This window comes from Ammospiza caudacuta, chromosome 11 (genome assembly GCF_027887145.1).
Source record: "Ammospiza caudacuta isolate bAmmCau1 chromosome 11, bAmmCau1.pri, whole genome shotgun sequence".
NCBI classification, from domain to species: Eukaryota; Metazoa; Chordata; class Aves; order Passeriformes; family Passerellidae; genus Ammospiza; species Ammospiza caudacuta.
The window spans coordinates 26,216,384-26,230,154 of record NC_080603.1 but is presented as its reverse complement, the minus strand read 5'-3'; the positions used below and the strand labels follow the sequence as shown (position 1 = coordinate 26,230,154).

General features: G+C 48.4%; 1 protein-coding gene across 1 annotated transcript; it reads left to right on the top strand.

Moving 5' to 3' along the window:
* Window positions 1-8,922: 8,922 nt before the first annotated feature.
* On the top strand, window positions 8,923-12,699 carry IL12A (interleukin 12A). Its single transcript, XM_058811868.1, has 7 exons — window positions 8,923-9,132; window positions 9,235-9,318; window positions 10,356-10,463; window positions 10,568-10,609; window positions 10,735-10,839; window positions 12,268-12,335; window positions 12,585-12,699. Exons 1-7 carry the CDS (start codon window positions 8,923-8,925, stop codon window positions 12,697-12,699), a joined length of 732 nt encoding a protein of 243 aa, XP_058667851.1.
* Window positions 12,700-13,771: the final 1,072 nt, after the last annotated feature.

Sequence of the window (13,771 nt, the reverse complement as noted above, 5' to 3'; positions counted from 1 at the left end):
TTTAATTTAGGGAGCAGGGATGGATTAATTTAATAAGAATTTAGCAATTGGATGGATCATGAGCCCTCACCTGCAGCCCAGGATAAAAAAGTCAACCCTTTTCTTCCTTATTTTTAAATCCATGCAGAAAATATGGAGAAATATTGGGGTGCTGGTTTCCCTGCAGCTCTTGGGTGGCTGCCTGCACATGGGGAGAGCTGCTGGGTTTAAATGTTCCCTCTAAAGGTTAAATTTTCCCTCCAAACCCCCAAATTTGCAGTGTCTGACCCCAAAAGCTCTCCATGGATGCTCTGCCTCTCTGGGTCTCAGGGAGGAGCTGCCTCCTGCTGCATCCAAAGCATGAAAAACCCCAAATACACAAAGTTTGCTCCTAGTTTTAAGGTAAAAAATACAAAAAAAAAAATGCAAACAAGCCCCAGGGTGTTCCTGGGGAATCCCAGAGGTGCCCTAGCACCCTCCAGCTCTGGAGCACTGGGATGAGAGCCTGGAAAAGCTGGAATTCCATCCCTGCCAAGTGCCTTGGACTGGCTGGAGACAATTTGTTATCCCGCTCACCCACTGCTGGTTTCCCCTCCTGTCCTGGGGGAATTGGGTTTTTCCAGGAGAAAATCCTGCTCTGGCTCCGAGGGGTGCTGTGGTTGATGGATTAAAGGATATTTCTGAAACACAAGGATCTGGTGTGTGCTTTCTGAGCAAGGTTTTGGTTCTGTGTTTTGCTCCTGGCTCTTGGTCCCACTTGGAGCCTCCTGCACCCTCCTGGGTGGGTTTTTAATTCCCAAAAATCATAAACCCTCTCCCACAGGACGCCAGGCTGGGAATTGTTCTCCAGCTGGTCTCAAACCACAACATCCCTGAATATTTTTAAGTCTCATCCTGAACCCTGAAATGCTGCATTAAATAAAGAAGAGCCCCCAAATCCTCCTCCTGCCTGAGGCAAGGTCCTGCTGACAGGAATTCCTCCAGCCCTGGGAGCTGGGGGGAGCTCTATGAGCCAGCTGCTTCCTGGCAGGGAAGCCCTGTGGTTGGGGTCCCCCTTTTGGGGATTTCCTGCCCTTTTTGAGGCTCCTCCTCTGCAGCAGCTCCGGGGTGTGCTGAGCAGCATCTCCCCGGTCACAGAGGCAGCACCATGGGCTGGGAGCATGGAAAAGGAGCATGGAAAAGAGGGGAAGCTGTGAAGCTGTGGCTGTTCCGTCCCTGGGAGTGCCCAAGGCCAGGGTGGACAGGGCTTGGCACAGAGGAAGGTGTCCCTGCCATGGGCAGGATGGAATGAGATGGTTTTTAATGTCCCTCCCAACCCAAACCGTTCCATAATCTCATCAAACCACACACACAGCCTTTTACATTTCTTTTCCACCCTCAATGAGAAGCACTAATGAGCCTGTGACAACGAAGGCAGGCTCACGTGGGGCACCTTGGGGTGAGGGGACGCTCCCCCCGTGTGCCCCCTGTCCCCAGACCCATTCCAGGCCATCCCTGTGCCCCACACCCTGCCCACGGGGTGCACAGCTCCCCGATGTTCCCTCCAGGCTGGGGGGCTCCCTGTGCTGGAGCTGACATCCCTCCTGCTTCCCCGCACATCCCACGCCTCTCCCCAGCCGGTTTCTCTTCCCTCTTCCCATAAACCAAAGGAAAGCCTCAAGTGCAGGGCTCTCTTCCTCCTCTGCGGCGCCAGGGGTGAGCAGGGACATCTGTGTGCCCACAGCACGGGGAACTTTCCAATCCAAATGGGATCAAACCGGCTAAAATCTGCTTTTCCAGTCCCTTGGAGGGATCAGCCCTTCCCTCTTCCCCTTCCCAGTGGGAAAATATCATTTAAAGTCTCTTGGCTGTGGAGGAGGAAAAAGAAAGGATGGATGGAAAAGGATTTATCCCCATTTTTGGTGGTGCCACAGGTTCTGACCCATCCCAGCCCATCCTGCTCCGGGGATTTTAGAGTTTGATGGCAGGCTGGGATTGCTGATGGAGAAATTGGAGGGTTGGGAGCAAAGCCCAGGCACAGCCTGCCAAGGGAAGCATTTTTGGGGAAGAAGCTCACCTGAAATGGAGAGTGAAGCATCCTCATCTGTCTGAAAAATGGGAATTGCAGTTTAACATGGATCTCTGGGGCTGTTCCAGGCAGCTCAGCTCAGCTCAGCTCAGCTCAGCTCTGCTCTCCTCTGCTCCAGGCAGGGCTGTGGGAGAAGGAATTTTCCCAGGTGTTCTCCCAGGTGGAGCTGGGGAATCCCACAGCACCCAGCCTGGCAAGGCTGGAATTCCATCCCTGCCAAGTGCCTTGGACTGGCTGAAGAGAATTTGTTATCCCACTCACCCACCAATGGTGTTCCCCTCCTGTCCTGGGGGAATTGGGTTTTTCCAGGAGAAAATCCTGCTCTGGGTCTCCCTGTTCCACCATGGACAAAGGGCTGACACCCAGACACCAATTTGGGAAAGTCCCATGGGTGCTGAGGGAATTCTGCTGGAATAACCCAACAACCCCTCCTGGCTCAGGGAGTGAGGCAGAGCCAGGACAGAGCTGGAACAGGGCTCTGCACTCCCAAACCACGCAGAGATGGATTTCTGGGAGTGGGGAATTCTCAGCATCCAGAATCCCCATTGCTGGAATTCTGGATGCTGAGAATTTCAGACTTTCTGCGCTGACTCCCAAGAGGGCACTGCATTGACATGAGGCTGTGGAGAAGGATCCCAAAATGGAATGACAACACTGGAATTACAAGTGTGTACTTAATTAAAAGTGTGTAATATCACAAAGTAGAAAACTCCAACTTTAAAGTTTTAGAATATAATAATCTATATAAAACAAAATAAAAGTTTTAAACCAGAAACCAGTCCTTCTTTACCTTCTTCTCCCTCCTTCTTCATAAATTTGAGTAGTATTTTGTAAGTAAACAGAAAAGTCCACATTGAGGAATTTAAGTGATTAGTTATTAAGTTAAAAATAAAAATAATTTAAGTATAATTTCCTAATTAGGTACTTTAAGCTTACAAAACCTTACAGCAAAAGATTGTTAACCATTTTGTACCTTGTTGGTGAAGAAGTACAGAACTCACTACCTATAAGACTGTAACATAAATAAAAATAATAAACACCTAAGTCTAAACACAATCATCTCAAGTACCTTCAATCCCAATCTTGGGAAAAAATCTTAAAAGATAGAAAATTCTAAAGATAGAAAATTTTTTTGATTTTGAGAGTTGGGGGTTGGGAGATGCCACTGGGGCTGGGCAAACAATTCTGGGCTGCTCCAGCAGCTCAGCCCACTGGGAATGGTTTGGGGTTCCACAAAGCCCCAGGGCTGGTAAAACAGGATTTCCCCTCCAGGTCGGGGGTTATTTATGTTGAATGTTTAATTTTGATTTATTTCTGGTTTATTTCCCCAGCTCCAGCAGGGGAAATGCCCTGAGCTCTGCAGCTCCCGGTGCCCAGCTCACGGGATTTGAGTGAAACCCTTTCATTTTCTGCAGCATTTGCATAAAATGCAGGGTTTCTTTTTGCCACAGAAGCCACACGGCAGGAGGGATCTCCTGGGCTTTGCCAAGGGCAGCAGCTGGTGCTGGCAGGAGAGGGAGCCCTGGCTGTCCCCATATCCTGGGATGGGGAAAGCAGGGGATTCCTGTGCCCTCTGTGGGAGCCTCGGCACCCAGAGCAGAGCTGGGTGCCCTCCCCAGCTCCAGGAACCATCCCAAAATCAGCAACCATCCCCAAGCCAAGAATCATCCCAAAATCATGGACTGGTTTGGTTGGAAGTGAAATCTCACCCCACTCCCATGGCAGGGACACCTTCCCCTGCCCCAGGTGCTCCAGCCCCAGGGTCCAGCCCGGCCTTGGGCACTGCCAGGGATGCAGGGGCAGCCACAGCTGCTCTGGAATTCCACCCCAGCCCCTCCTCACCCTCCCAGGGAAGGATTTCCTCCACATTCCCAGCTATCCCTGCCCTCTGGCAGTGGGAATCCATCCCCCCTCTGGCTTTCCTGCAGTTTCCCATTCCTTGTTTCAGTGGGAAGGACTAAAGGTCCCTTCCCCACCTTCCCCACCTTCCCCACAGAACCCTGGCAGCTCTAACCTGCTCTAGGTCAGCTCCTCCTTTCCCTAATTACAATAATTCCCTTTTTCCCCTCACCAAGGCACAGCAAACCCACAACATTTGGCCCTGGGTGTGAATTCCTGCCAGGAGAGTGCCCAGCCTGCAGGAGCAGCAGTGAAACCCTGGGCACACACAGCATTCCTGCCCAGCCCATGGCCCTGGGACAGGAACCCAGGCATTCTGTGCCCCCAGAGCTCCCAGGTGTCCCCAAGCTCTGCAGGCTCTGAGCTCTGCATCTCCTGGCCTTCCTCAGCTGCTGGCCTGGCACAGCTTCCTCAGGAATGGAGAATTCCATCACTAATGGCACTTGGGAAATTATGGTGCATCAAAGAAATGCTGAAATAAATCTCCCTGATCAGCTCCTGCTCACCCAAGATCAGATTTCTTTCTTCTCTCCACCTGCAAAGCCAGAGTGAGGTGAAAGGGCAAATCCAGCCCCAGCAAGGACAAAATTCCTGCTTTTCCCCATCCCTGCTTTCCTGCTGCCTGCCCAGCACAGCACCACTGCCAGGAGGTGACAGGGGGGATCAGGAGCAGAAAAAGCACCCGGAGCTGAGAAACCCTGTCAAGGGTGAAAACTGAAAGTGAGAGAGAAAGAGCTCCCCGAAAGTGGCACGAAACCACGGGCACAGCTGGCATCAGCTCACCCACAGCCCTGGGGACAAGCCCAGGGAGGATGAGCTCACAGCATCCCCGAATTTCCAGGGCATGCAGCTCTCCCTGCAGCTCCTGGAGCTTTTTATTCCTCTTAATTCTGTGGATGTTTAAAACAAACCCCACAGGGCTGATGGACCCACAGGGAGCCATAAAATTCTGGAATGGGTTGGGCTGGGAAGGGACCTTAAATCCCAGTTCCATGGGCAGGGAATGGGAATAATCCCGAATCTGTGGGCTGGGCTGTGATGTTCCTCAGTGTTTATTTCACAGAATCACTAAATCATGGAAAGGTTCGGGTTGTTGGGGTAGGAAGGGAACTCAAAGATCATCCAGTTCCACCTTCCCCTATCCCAGGGTGCTCCAAGCCCATCCAGCCTGGCCTTGGACACTTCCAGGGACAGGGAATCCTAAATTTCTCTGGGAATTCCCAATTTCTCTGGGCTGGGGCCTCCCCACCCCCCCAGGGCAGAATTTCTCCCTGATCTCTGCTCCTCCCAACTCCTGAGGGCTTTTTAGGGAATCCCAGCCCTGCTCCAGGGGTTCCCAGTGGCTTCACCCCTTTCCCAGGATAATCCCTTCCCCTGGAGAGGGGATTGGAGCTTTGGAGCCTGCAAAGAGCAACCTCTGAATTTGGGGATTCCAAGCTGGGTGCTCCCAGGAATCCAGGAGCCAGGAGCCAGCAGGGATCATGGGGAAATCTCAGGAATTCTGGTGACAACTGGAAAACAAAAATGAGCCGAGAGATGCAGGTGACTGAGCCAGGATTTTAGAGCCTCCAGCACCCCAAGAAAGCTCCAGAAACACCACTTAATCACCCCCTGATGAAATACCAATGAAAGCAGAGGTTGGGGATTAGGAATTTCAGGGAATTCCACTAGGAATCAGAACCAGCAGCCACAAAAACACCAGGAAAGTTTTTCCTGACCCTTTTTTCTCCTATTTTATGGAGCCGTCAGTTCCCAACCCAAATCAGAAACAGCTCCTGTCACTGAGGCTCCTCTGGTGATAAATCTGACCTTGGAGCTTCCCAAAAAATGATGCAAAGGCAAATAAATGATTCAATATCCCACAAGTTGTGTGAGTGGCAAACAGGATCAGGTCACTTTTATTTATTGCACCCAGAAATGCCAATCCATGCAATGCTTTCCTATTTTTTAACAGAGCAGCAATCTCTGTCTACAGCTGCTCATCAGCCTGGGTGGGACTGAATCACCCTGCAGCTTCAATTTCTGTTTCTCTGTAATTATTGCTTTATTAGACCTGTAAAATTGTTGCCATTTCCAATGCCAGGCTGCCCTACAAAGAACCAAACCCTGCTCACTGAGGATGCCACGAGCAACTCCATGACCTGCTCAAAGGGTTTGGAGCCTGTTCATGAGCAAAATCCATCTAGTTTTAAATTCCAGGAGAAACAACCATCAGGAAACATCCCCAAACCTCATTTCCCTCAAAGCAAGGGTGATGCCCACGGTTCTTACCTGGAAACCTTTGGTCCCTTGGCCAAAACGAAGCCAAAAATTCAATTTCTGTTCATTGGAGGGGAGAGCAGGCAGGGGGGGCACAAAGGCAGGACATTTCCAGGAACCTCCCGCTTTTTCAGAAGAGCGAGGCTGGAGCTGATCCCATTTCTCATCTCTCAACTCTCCAGGCCTCAAAACCAAACTGAGCCCGGGGCTGGGGCTTTGGGGCTTTTCTCACCGGGTTTCCTTCTGATCTGTGCTTTCCCTTTCTGTCTCAAGCTGCGCTTTTGGGTATTGATCTGGGGGAGGGCAGAGCCCCCAGCAGGGATTCCCCAAATTTAGACTGCGTTAGATCAAATCTAAATTTATAGAGACACAGAACGAGCCTTACTTTGCTCTGGAGGATAATTCCAACAAAAGTGATTTCTGGTTGAAATACAGGGAATGGAATTATATTTTCTTGTGGAAAAATCAAACAGCTGCTAACAATTTATAACTTAACAGTTATAAATTATATATATATATATGTGATATTTATTAGTTATATTGCCTATATATCTGTATTAACTATAATATCTGTATTATCTATATTATAATATCTATAATATTTATATATAAAATATAAATATTATATATAACTATAATACATACGATGTAATATAATAAATACAATAAATATATATTATATTTATTGTGTTTATTATATTTACTTTATTTATTCATTTATTATATTTACTATATTTATTATATTGGAGAGGTCCTGGCACAGCGTGCCCAGAGCAGCTGGATCCCTGGAATTGTCCAAGACCAGGCTGGACATTGTGGCTTGGAGCAGCCTGGGATAGTGGGAGATGGAACTGGATGAGCTTTAATGCCCCTTTCAACCTAAAAAATGCCATGATTTTATGATTCCATGAAAGAAACACAAAGGAACATCACAGATCTTTAATTATTCCCATTCCATTTCAGCACTGCGTCCCATTCCTCTGGGACTGCACTTGCTCAAGGAGTAATTCTCTTATTTAAATAGATTATAATGTATAAAACATATCTTTTTCCTCTAATGTGATTAATATAAGTATTAATTATCAATATTTTTCATTCAGGCTAAGCCAGGTCAAGCAGAGGGTGCTTTGAGGTGAAGGAGGAGAAGATGCATTTCCTCTTCCATTGGGAAAAAAATTTCCACTCAGCAGAATTAAAATTCCAGATTTTGGGTTGGAAGGGACCTTAAATCCCCTCCCGTCCCATTCTGCCATGGCAGGGACACCTCCCACTGTGCCAGGGTGCTCCAAACCCATCTGGGACACTGCCAGGGATCTAATGTAGGATATCACGAGGAAATATCCCAATTTACCCAAAAACCCACCCCAAACCCAGCCCAGCTCTGACCCTGCTGGGAAACCTCGTGGAGCAGGGCCTGAGAAACCTGGAAAGCCAAAGTGGAGCCTTTCAGGAACGGCCCTGCTGCACATCCCAAAGTTCTCTTTCGCTTTTGGCTCTCGGAAGCCGCGGCTCCTACACGAGCTGGAAACCACAGCCCACGGTGGAGTGACGGGGCAGGGCTGGAAAACACAGAGAGAAATTGGAAATTGAGGCACTGCTGCTATTGGGGCTAAAAGAAGTCTCAGGACACACAGGCTTCTTATAGGAAACAGTGAAAATACAAAGAACCTGAAAATGCAATATAAAACTCTTGATTCATCCTGCTCCCTTCCAGTTTGACAGCAAAAATCCCAGTGACTTCATGGCAGTCCCAATGCACAGAAAAGCTTTCTGCAGCCTTTTGGGGCAGCTGAGAATGGTCACCAAAAATAGGAGACCATATTGAAATATTTGTTGATTATTCCAAATATTTCTGCAAAATCAAACATTCAGGCAGGTTTTCACAAACATTCACTAGTGAGAGTTTGTAATTGAGAATCATGGAATGGTTTAGGCTGGGAAATATCCCAAAGTTCATTCAGTCCAACCATCCCCAGCCCTGCCAAGGCCACCCCTGAGCTCTGTCCCCAAGTGCCACCTCCCCAGGGCTTTAAATCCCTCTGGGGATGGGGACTGCCCTGGGCAGCCCCTTCCAGCCCTTCCCATGAAGGAATATTCCCTGATATCCAACACGAACTCCTCTGGTGAAACCTGAGGCTGTTTCCTCTTGCCATGTCACTTCATCCTTGAGAGGAAAGCAGGATAAAGAATAGAAATGGGAAAGCTGGAGAGAGACGATTCCCAAGGGATGTAGCGTCAGAACAGGGAGGGAATGGCTTCAAACTGAGAGAGGAGGAGGTTTAGGTGGGATTTTGGGAAGGGATTCCTGGCTGGGAGGGAGGGGAGGCCCTGGGATGGAATTCCAGAGCAGCTGTGGCCGCCCCTGGATCCCTGCAGTGCCCAAGGCCAGGCTGGCACAGTGGAATCCCTGCCATGGCAATGAGAGGATCTTTAAGGTCCCTTCCACCCCAAACCATCCCAGGATGTTGTGATTCCATGGAAGTTTATCTCACTGAGCCGAGCCAACCCCACGTTTCTGGAAGCCCTCTGTGCAGAGCCCAGGAAGGGGCTGCAGCTGCGCCCGCCCCAGCGCCGTGCGGGATTCCCGGCCCCGCCGCTCTCGGGATGAGCGCGGCCGGCCCGGGGGGAAATCCCGCGGCTGCGGCGCCTCTATAAGAGCTGTCCCGGCGGGGACGGACGGCAGCGAGATGGAGCGGGGCGGCAGCGGCGAGAACGGAATGGAGAGAACCGGGAGCGGCACCGGGAGCGGCAGCGGGAGCGGCAGCGGGAGCGGCACCGGGAATAACTCCGGGAATGGCAGCGGGAGCGGGCGGGCAGCGCCGCCTGGCGGCCGCGGCCGGGCATTGCTGTGCCTGGCGCTGCTGCTGCTGCTGCCCCCGGCCCGGGCCCTGCCCAGCGCGGAGCGGGCACTGACCGACCCTGACCGGGCACTGACCGACCCTGGCCGGGCACTGACCGACCCTGACCGGGCACTGACCGACCCTGGCCGGGCACTGACCGACCCTGGCCGGGCACTGACCAGCACGGAGCGGGCACTGACCGACCCGGAGCGCTGCCTCAACCGCTCCCGGCAGCTCCTGGAGGCCGCCAACGCCGCCCCGCAGAGGCTGAAGGTGCGCAGGGAGCAGAACGGGGAGGATGTGGCGGGCTGGGATGGGGTAGGGATGGCACCCAAGAGGGCGGGGATGGGGCAGTGGTGACACCCAGGAGAGTGGGGATGAGGTAGGTGTCGTACCCAGGAAGGTGGAAATGGGGTAGGGGTAGCACCCAGGAGGGTGGGGATGGGTAGGGATGGTACCCAGGAGGGCAGAGATCGAGCAGTGGTGACAACCAGGAGGGCAGGGATGGGGAGAGATGGCACCAAACCAGGCAGGGATCGAGCAGTGGTGGTACCCAGAGAGGTGGTGAAGGCACCCAAAGGCCAATGAGGAGCCAGTGATGATACCCAGAAAGATGGGGATGGCACCAAGACAGGCAGGGATGCGTAACTGCGGTGCCCAGGAGGGCAGGAATGGTCCTCAGGCACCAGCTGGACAAACAGGGGCTGCTGAGAACCCAGAAGGGCAGGGATGGGGCAGTGGTGACACCCAGGAGGGCAGGGATGGGACATTGGTGACACCCAGGAGAGCGGGGATGGGACATTGGTGACACCCAGGAGAGCGGGGATGGGACATTGGTGACACCCAGGAGGGCAGGGATGGGACAGTGGTGACACCCAGGAGAGTGGGGATGGGACAGTGGTGACACCCAGGAGAGTGGGGATGGGACATTGGTGACACCCAGGAGAGTGGGGATGGGGCAGTGGTGACACCCAGGAGAGCGGGGATGGGACAGTGGTGACACCAAACCTGGAAATGCCAGAGCAGTTTTGGTCCCCAGGATGGCAGGGATGATCCCAGGAGGGCAGGGATGTCCCCAAGGTCTCAGTTTTGGTCCCCAGGATGTCAGAGATGGTCCCCAAAAGCATTTCCTGTATTTCATATTTAACCGCGGTCCCCACCAAGCCTCATTCCTGGGGTTCATCTGAGCACAGATACATGAAATTGTGTCTGTGTATCAAATTGTGTCTATTTGCAGATAAATGTATAAAAATACAGAAATTGCCTCGTGAAGCTTACAGGGATCCTTTTTAATTCCCTTTTCACCCCAGGAATCCAACACCCTGGGGTTTGAATGCACCCTCGAGGAGGTGGATCTGCACGACATCACTGAGAACCAGACCAACACCCTCAGAGCCTGCACAGCTGCGGATCCAGGGGTAAAACACAGAGAAATTACTGATGACATTTAAATTTCACCTCATGGTTTCATGGAATTACCATCCACACTCCCACTAAATCTTAATTCTTGTTCCATTTGCAGCCTGGAAATTGCCCAGTCCTGGAAAAATCAACTTTTGATGAGGTAAATAGAAATTTCGAAAAAAAAATCTCCTTCTTTTCCTCATTGTATGTTAAAAGGAGCAGCAGATTCCCACATTTCCAGACAATTCCATTTATTTTCCCGACAATTCTATTTGTTTTTCCCAGGGAAAATGCCTGCAGGGCATCTCTGAGGACGTGAGAGCCTACAGGGCCCAGCTGAGGAGCCTCCCTGACCCCCAGCTGCTGGCAGCCCTCGATGGGATGATGGAGGTGAGGATTCCTGCCCCCCACAGACCCCAAAATTCAGCAATTAGGGAAGGAAAACCTCCATTTCTCCTCCAAATATTGGAATCCAACAGACCTGGTGCACCAAGGTGGATTAAAAGTTGATTAATCCAATTTTAGCCTCAGTCTATAAATGCAATCATGAAATGTTTGAAATTTTACCCTATTAGTGATAAAATTCAATATTTCAAATTTTAGCCTCAGTCTATTAATGCAATCGTGAAATATTTCAAAATTTAGCCTTATTAATGATCAATTCGACATTTCCAATTTGACCCTCACTCTATTCAGGGTAAAATAAATATTTCAAAATATACCCTATTAATGACAAATTAAATATTTCCATTTTTCCCTCATTTTATTGATGATAAATTAAATATCCCAAATTTTCCCTCATTCTAATCACGATCAATTAAATATCCCAATTTTTTCTCTCACTCTATTAATGATAAATTAAATATTCCAAATTCTTCCCTCACTCTATTAAAGATAATTTAAACATCTCAATTTTTTCCTCACTCTATTTATGACAAACTAAATATCCCAAATTTTTCCCTTTTGATAATTTAGACATCCCAAATTTTTCTCTCAGTCTACTTATGACAAATTAAATATCCCAAATTCTTCCCTCACTCTATTCACCATAAATTTAATATCCCAATTTTTCCCTATTAATAATAATTTTAACATCCCAAATTTTTCCCTTTTAATGATAATTTAAACATCCCAAATTTTTTTCTCAATCTATTTATGACAAATCGAATATTCCAAATTTTTCCCTCACTCTATTCACCATAAATTAAATATCCCAAAGTTTTCCCTTTAAATGATAATTTAAACATCCCAAATTTTTCTCTCACTCTACTTATGACAAAATAAACATCCCAAATTTTTCCCTTTTAATGATAATTTAAACATCCCAAATTCTTCCCTCACTTTACTCACGATTAATTAAATATCCCAAATTTTTCCCATTTAATGATAATTTAAACGTCCCAAATTTTTCTCTCAGTCTACTTATGACAAATTAAATATCCGAAATTCTTCCTTCACTCTATTCACGATAATTTAAATATCCCAAATTTTTCTCTTAGTCTATTTATGAGAAATTAAATATCCCAAATTATTCCCTCACTTTATTCACGATAAATTAAATATCCCAATTTTTCCCTATTAATGATAAATAAACCATCCTAAATTTTCCCTCACTCTATTTATGACAAATATCCCAAATTCTTCCCTCACTCTATTCACCATAAATTAAATATCCCAAACTTTTCCCTTTCAATGACACATTAACCATCCCAAATATTTCCCCTTGGCCCATCCTTACGTCCCACTCTTGCCACTCATCCCTGAAGGGGTGAAAATCCCGGGAATTTTTGGGTTTAAGGCGTTTTCCAACCCCTGCAGGCCCTGGGCAGCAGCACCGGGAAGGTTCTGGAGGCACCATTGGCATCGGGACCATCGGGATTGGGATCAATGGGATCATCGGGATCATCGGGATCATCGGGACCATTGGGATCAATGGGATCATTGGGATCATCGGGATCATCGGGATCAATGGGATCAATGGGATCATCAGGATCATCGGGACCATTGGGGCCATCAGGACCATGGGGATCAATGGGACCATCAGGATCATCGGGATCATTGGGGCCATCGGGATCAATGGGATCACCGGGACCATGGGGACCATCGGGATCAATGGGATCACCGGGACCGTGGGGATCACTGGGATCGGCGCCGTTCGCGGCGCGGCTGCGGCTCTGCGCGACGCTCCAGGCCCTGCGCGTCCGCAGCGTCACCATCTCCAGGGTGCTGAGCTTCCTCAGCTCCCCCTGACCCCGGCGCATCCCGGGGGAACACAAACACACACCCAGCACCCACGGGATTCCCACAGGATCCTTTTAATCTTTGTTAAATTCCCGGGTTTGGGATTTAAGCTACACCTGAGCACCCAAACGTTCCCGACTCTGATTTATCCGTATTTATTCTGCTGATGGCTCAGGAACTGAGAGCTGCTCATGATAAATCCTTCTCTTGGGGATCCCTTCCAACTCAGGATATCCCATGCCATGGTTTATTTGGGGTGACATTCCATTCTGCTCCCTGATTTTTATGACAATATTCCTTGATTTGTGATTCCATTCTATTTCATGATTTAGGATGGTATTCCTTCATTTATGATGAGATTCCATTCTATTCCATTTTATGATGACATTCCTTGATTTATTTGAGATCCCATTCTATTTCATTATTTATTTATGGTGATATTCCTTGATTTGAGATTCCACTCTATTTCATTATTTATTTATGATGATATTCCTGGATTTATTTATGATATTCCATTCTATTCCCTGGTTTATTTATGATGATATTCCTTGATTTATTTATGATGATATTCCTTGATTTATTTGTGATTGTAATCCCTGATTTATTTATGATGACATTCCTTCATTTACGATGATATTCCATTCTATTCCTTGATTTATTTATGATGATATTCCCTGATTTATTTATGATTCTACTCTCTGATTTATTTAGGATGATATTCCTGGATTTATTTATGATATTCCATTCTATCCCGATTTATTTATGATGATATTTCATTCTATCCCATTATTTATTTATGATATTCTCTATTTATTCTATTTATTGCCTAATAAAATCAAGATTTCCTTCAAAACCAGGGTGATTTTTCTGTCCCTTGGGATCCACCATGAATCCTCTGCAATACTTTGTCTATTGCTGCCATGGGAAGGCACCTCCCTGTAATTGGTTTCAAAATCCAAGTTTCCCTCTTGGAAACACCTGGGATGGGGAAGGTGTCCCTGCCCCTGGCAGGGGTTGGAATGGGATGGGAGATTTTGGGATTTCCATCCCCAAAAAACCCCTTGGATGCCCTTGGTGGCAC

Excerpts from the sequence above, each read along its gene's own strand:
- IL12A (XM_058811868.1), top strand. The coding sequence starts at position 8,923 with ATGGAGAGAACCGGGAGCGGCACCGGGAGCGGCAGCGGGAGCGGCAGC. Across the intron at positions 10,610-10,734 it reads AAAAATCAACTTTTGATGAG|GGAAAATGCCTGCAGGGCAT; the intron begins GTAAATAGAAAT and ends TGTTTTTCCCAG. Across the intron at positions 12,336-12,584 it reads GGACCATCGGGATTGGGATC|ATCACTGGGATCGGCGCCGT; the intron begins AATGGGATCATC and ends GGGACCGTGGGG.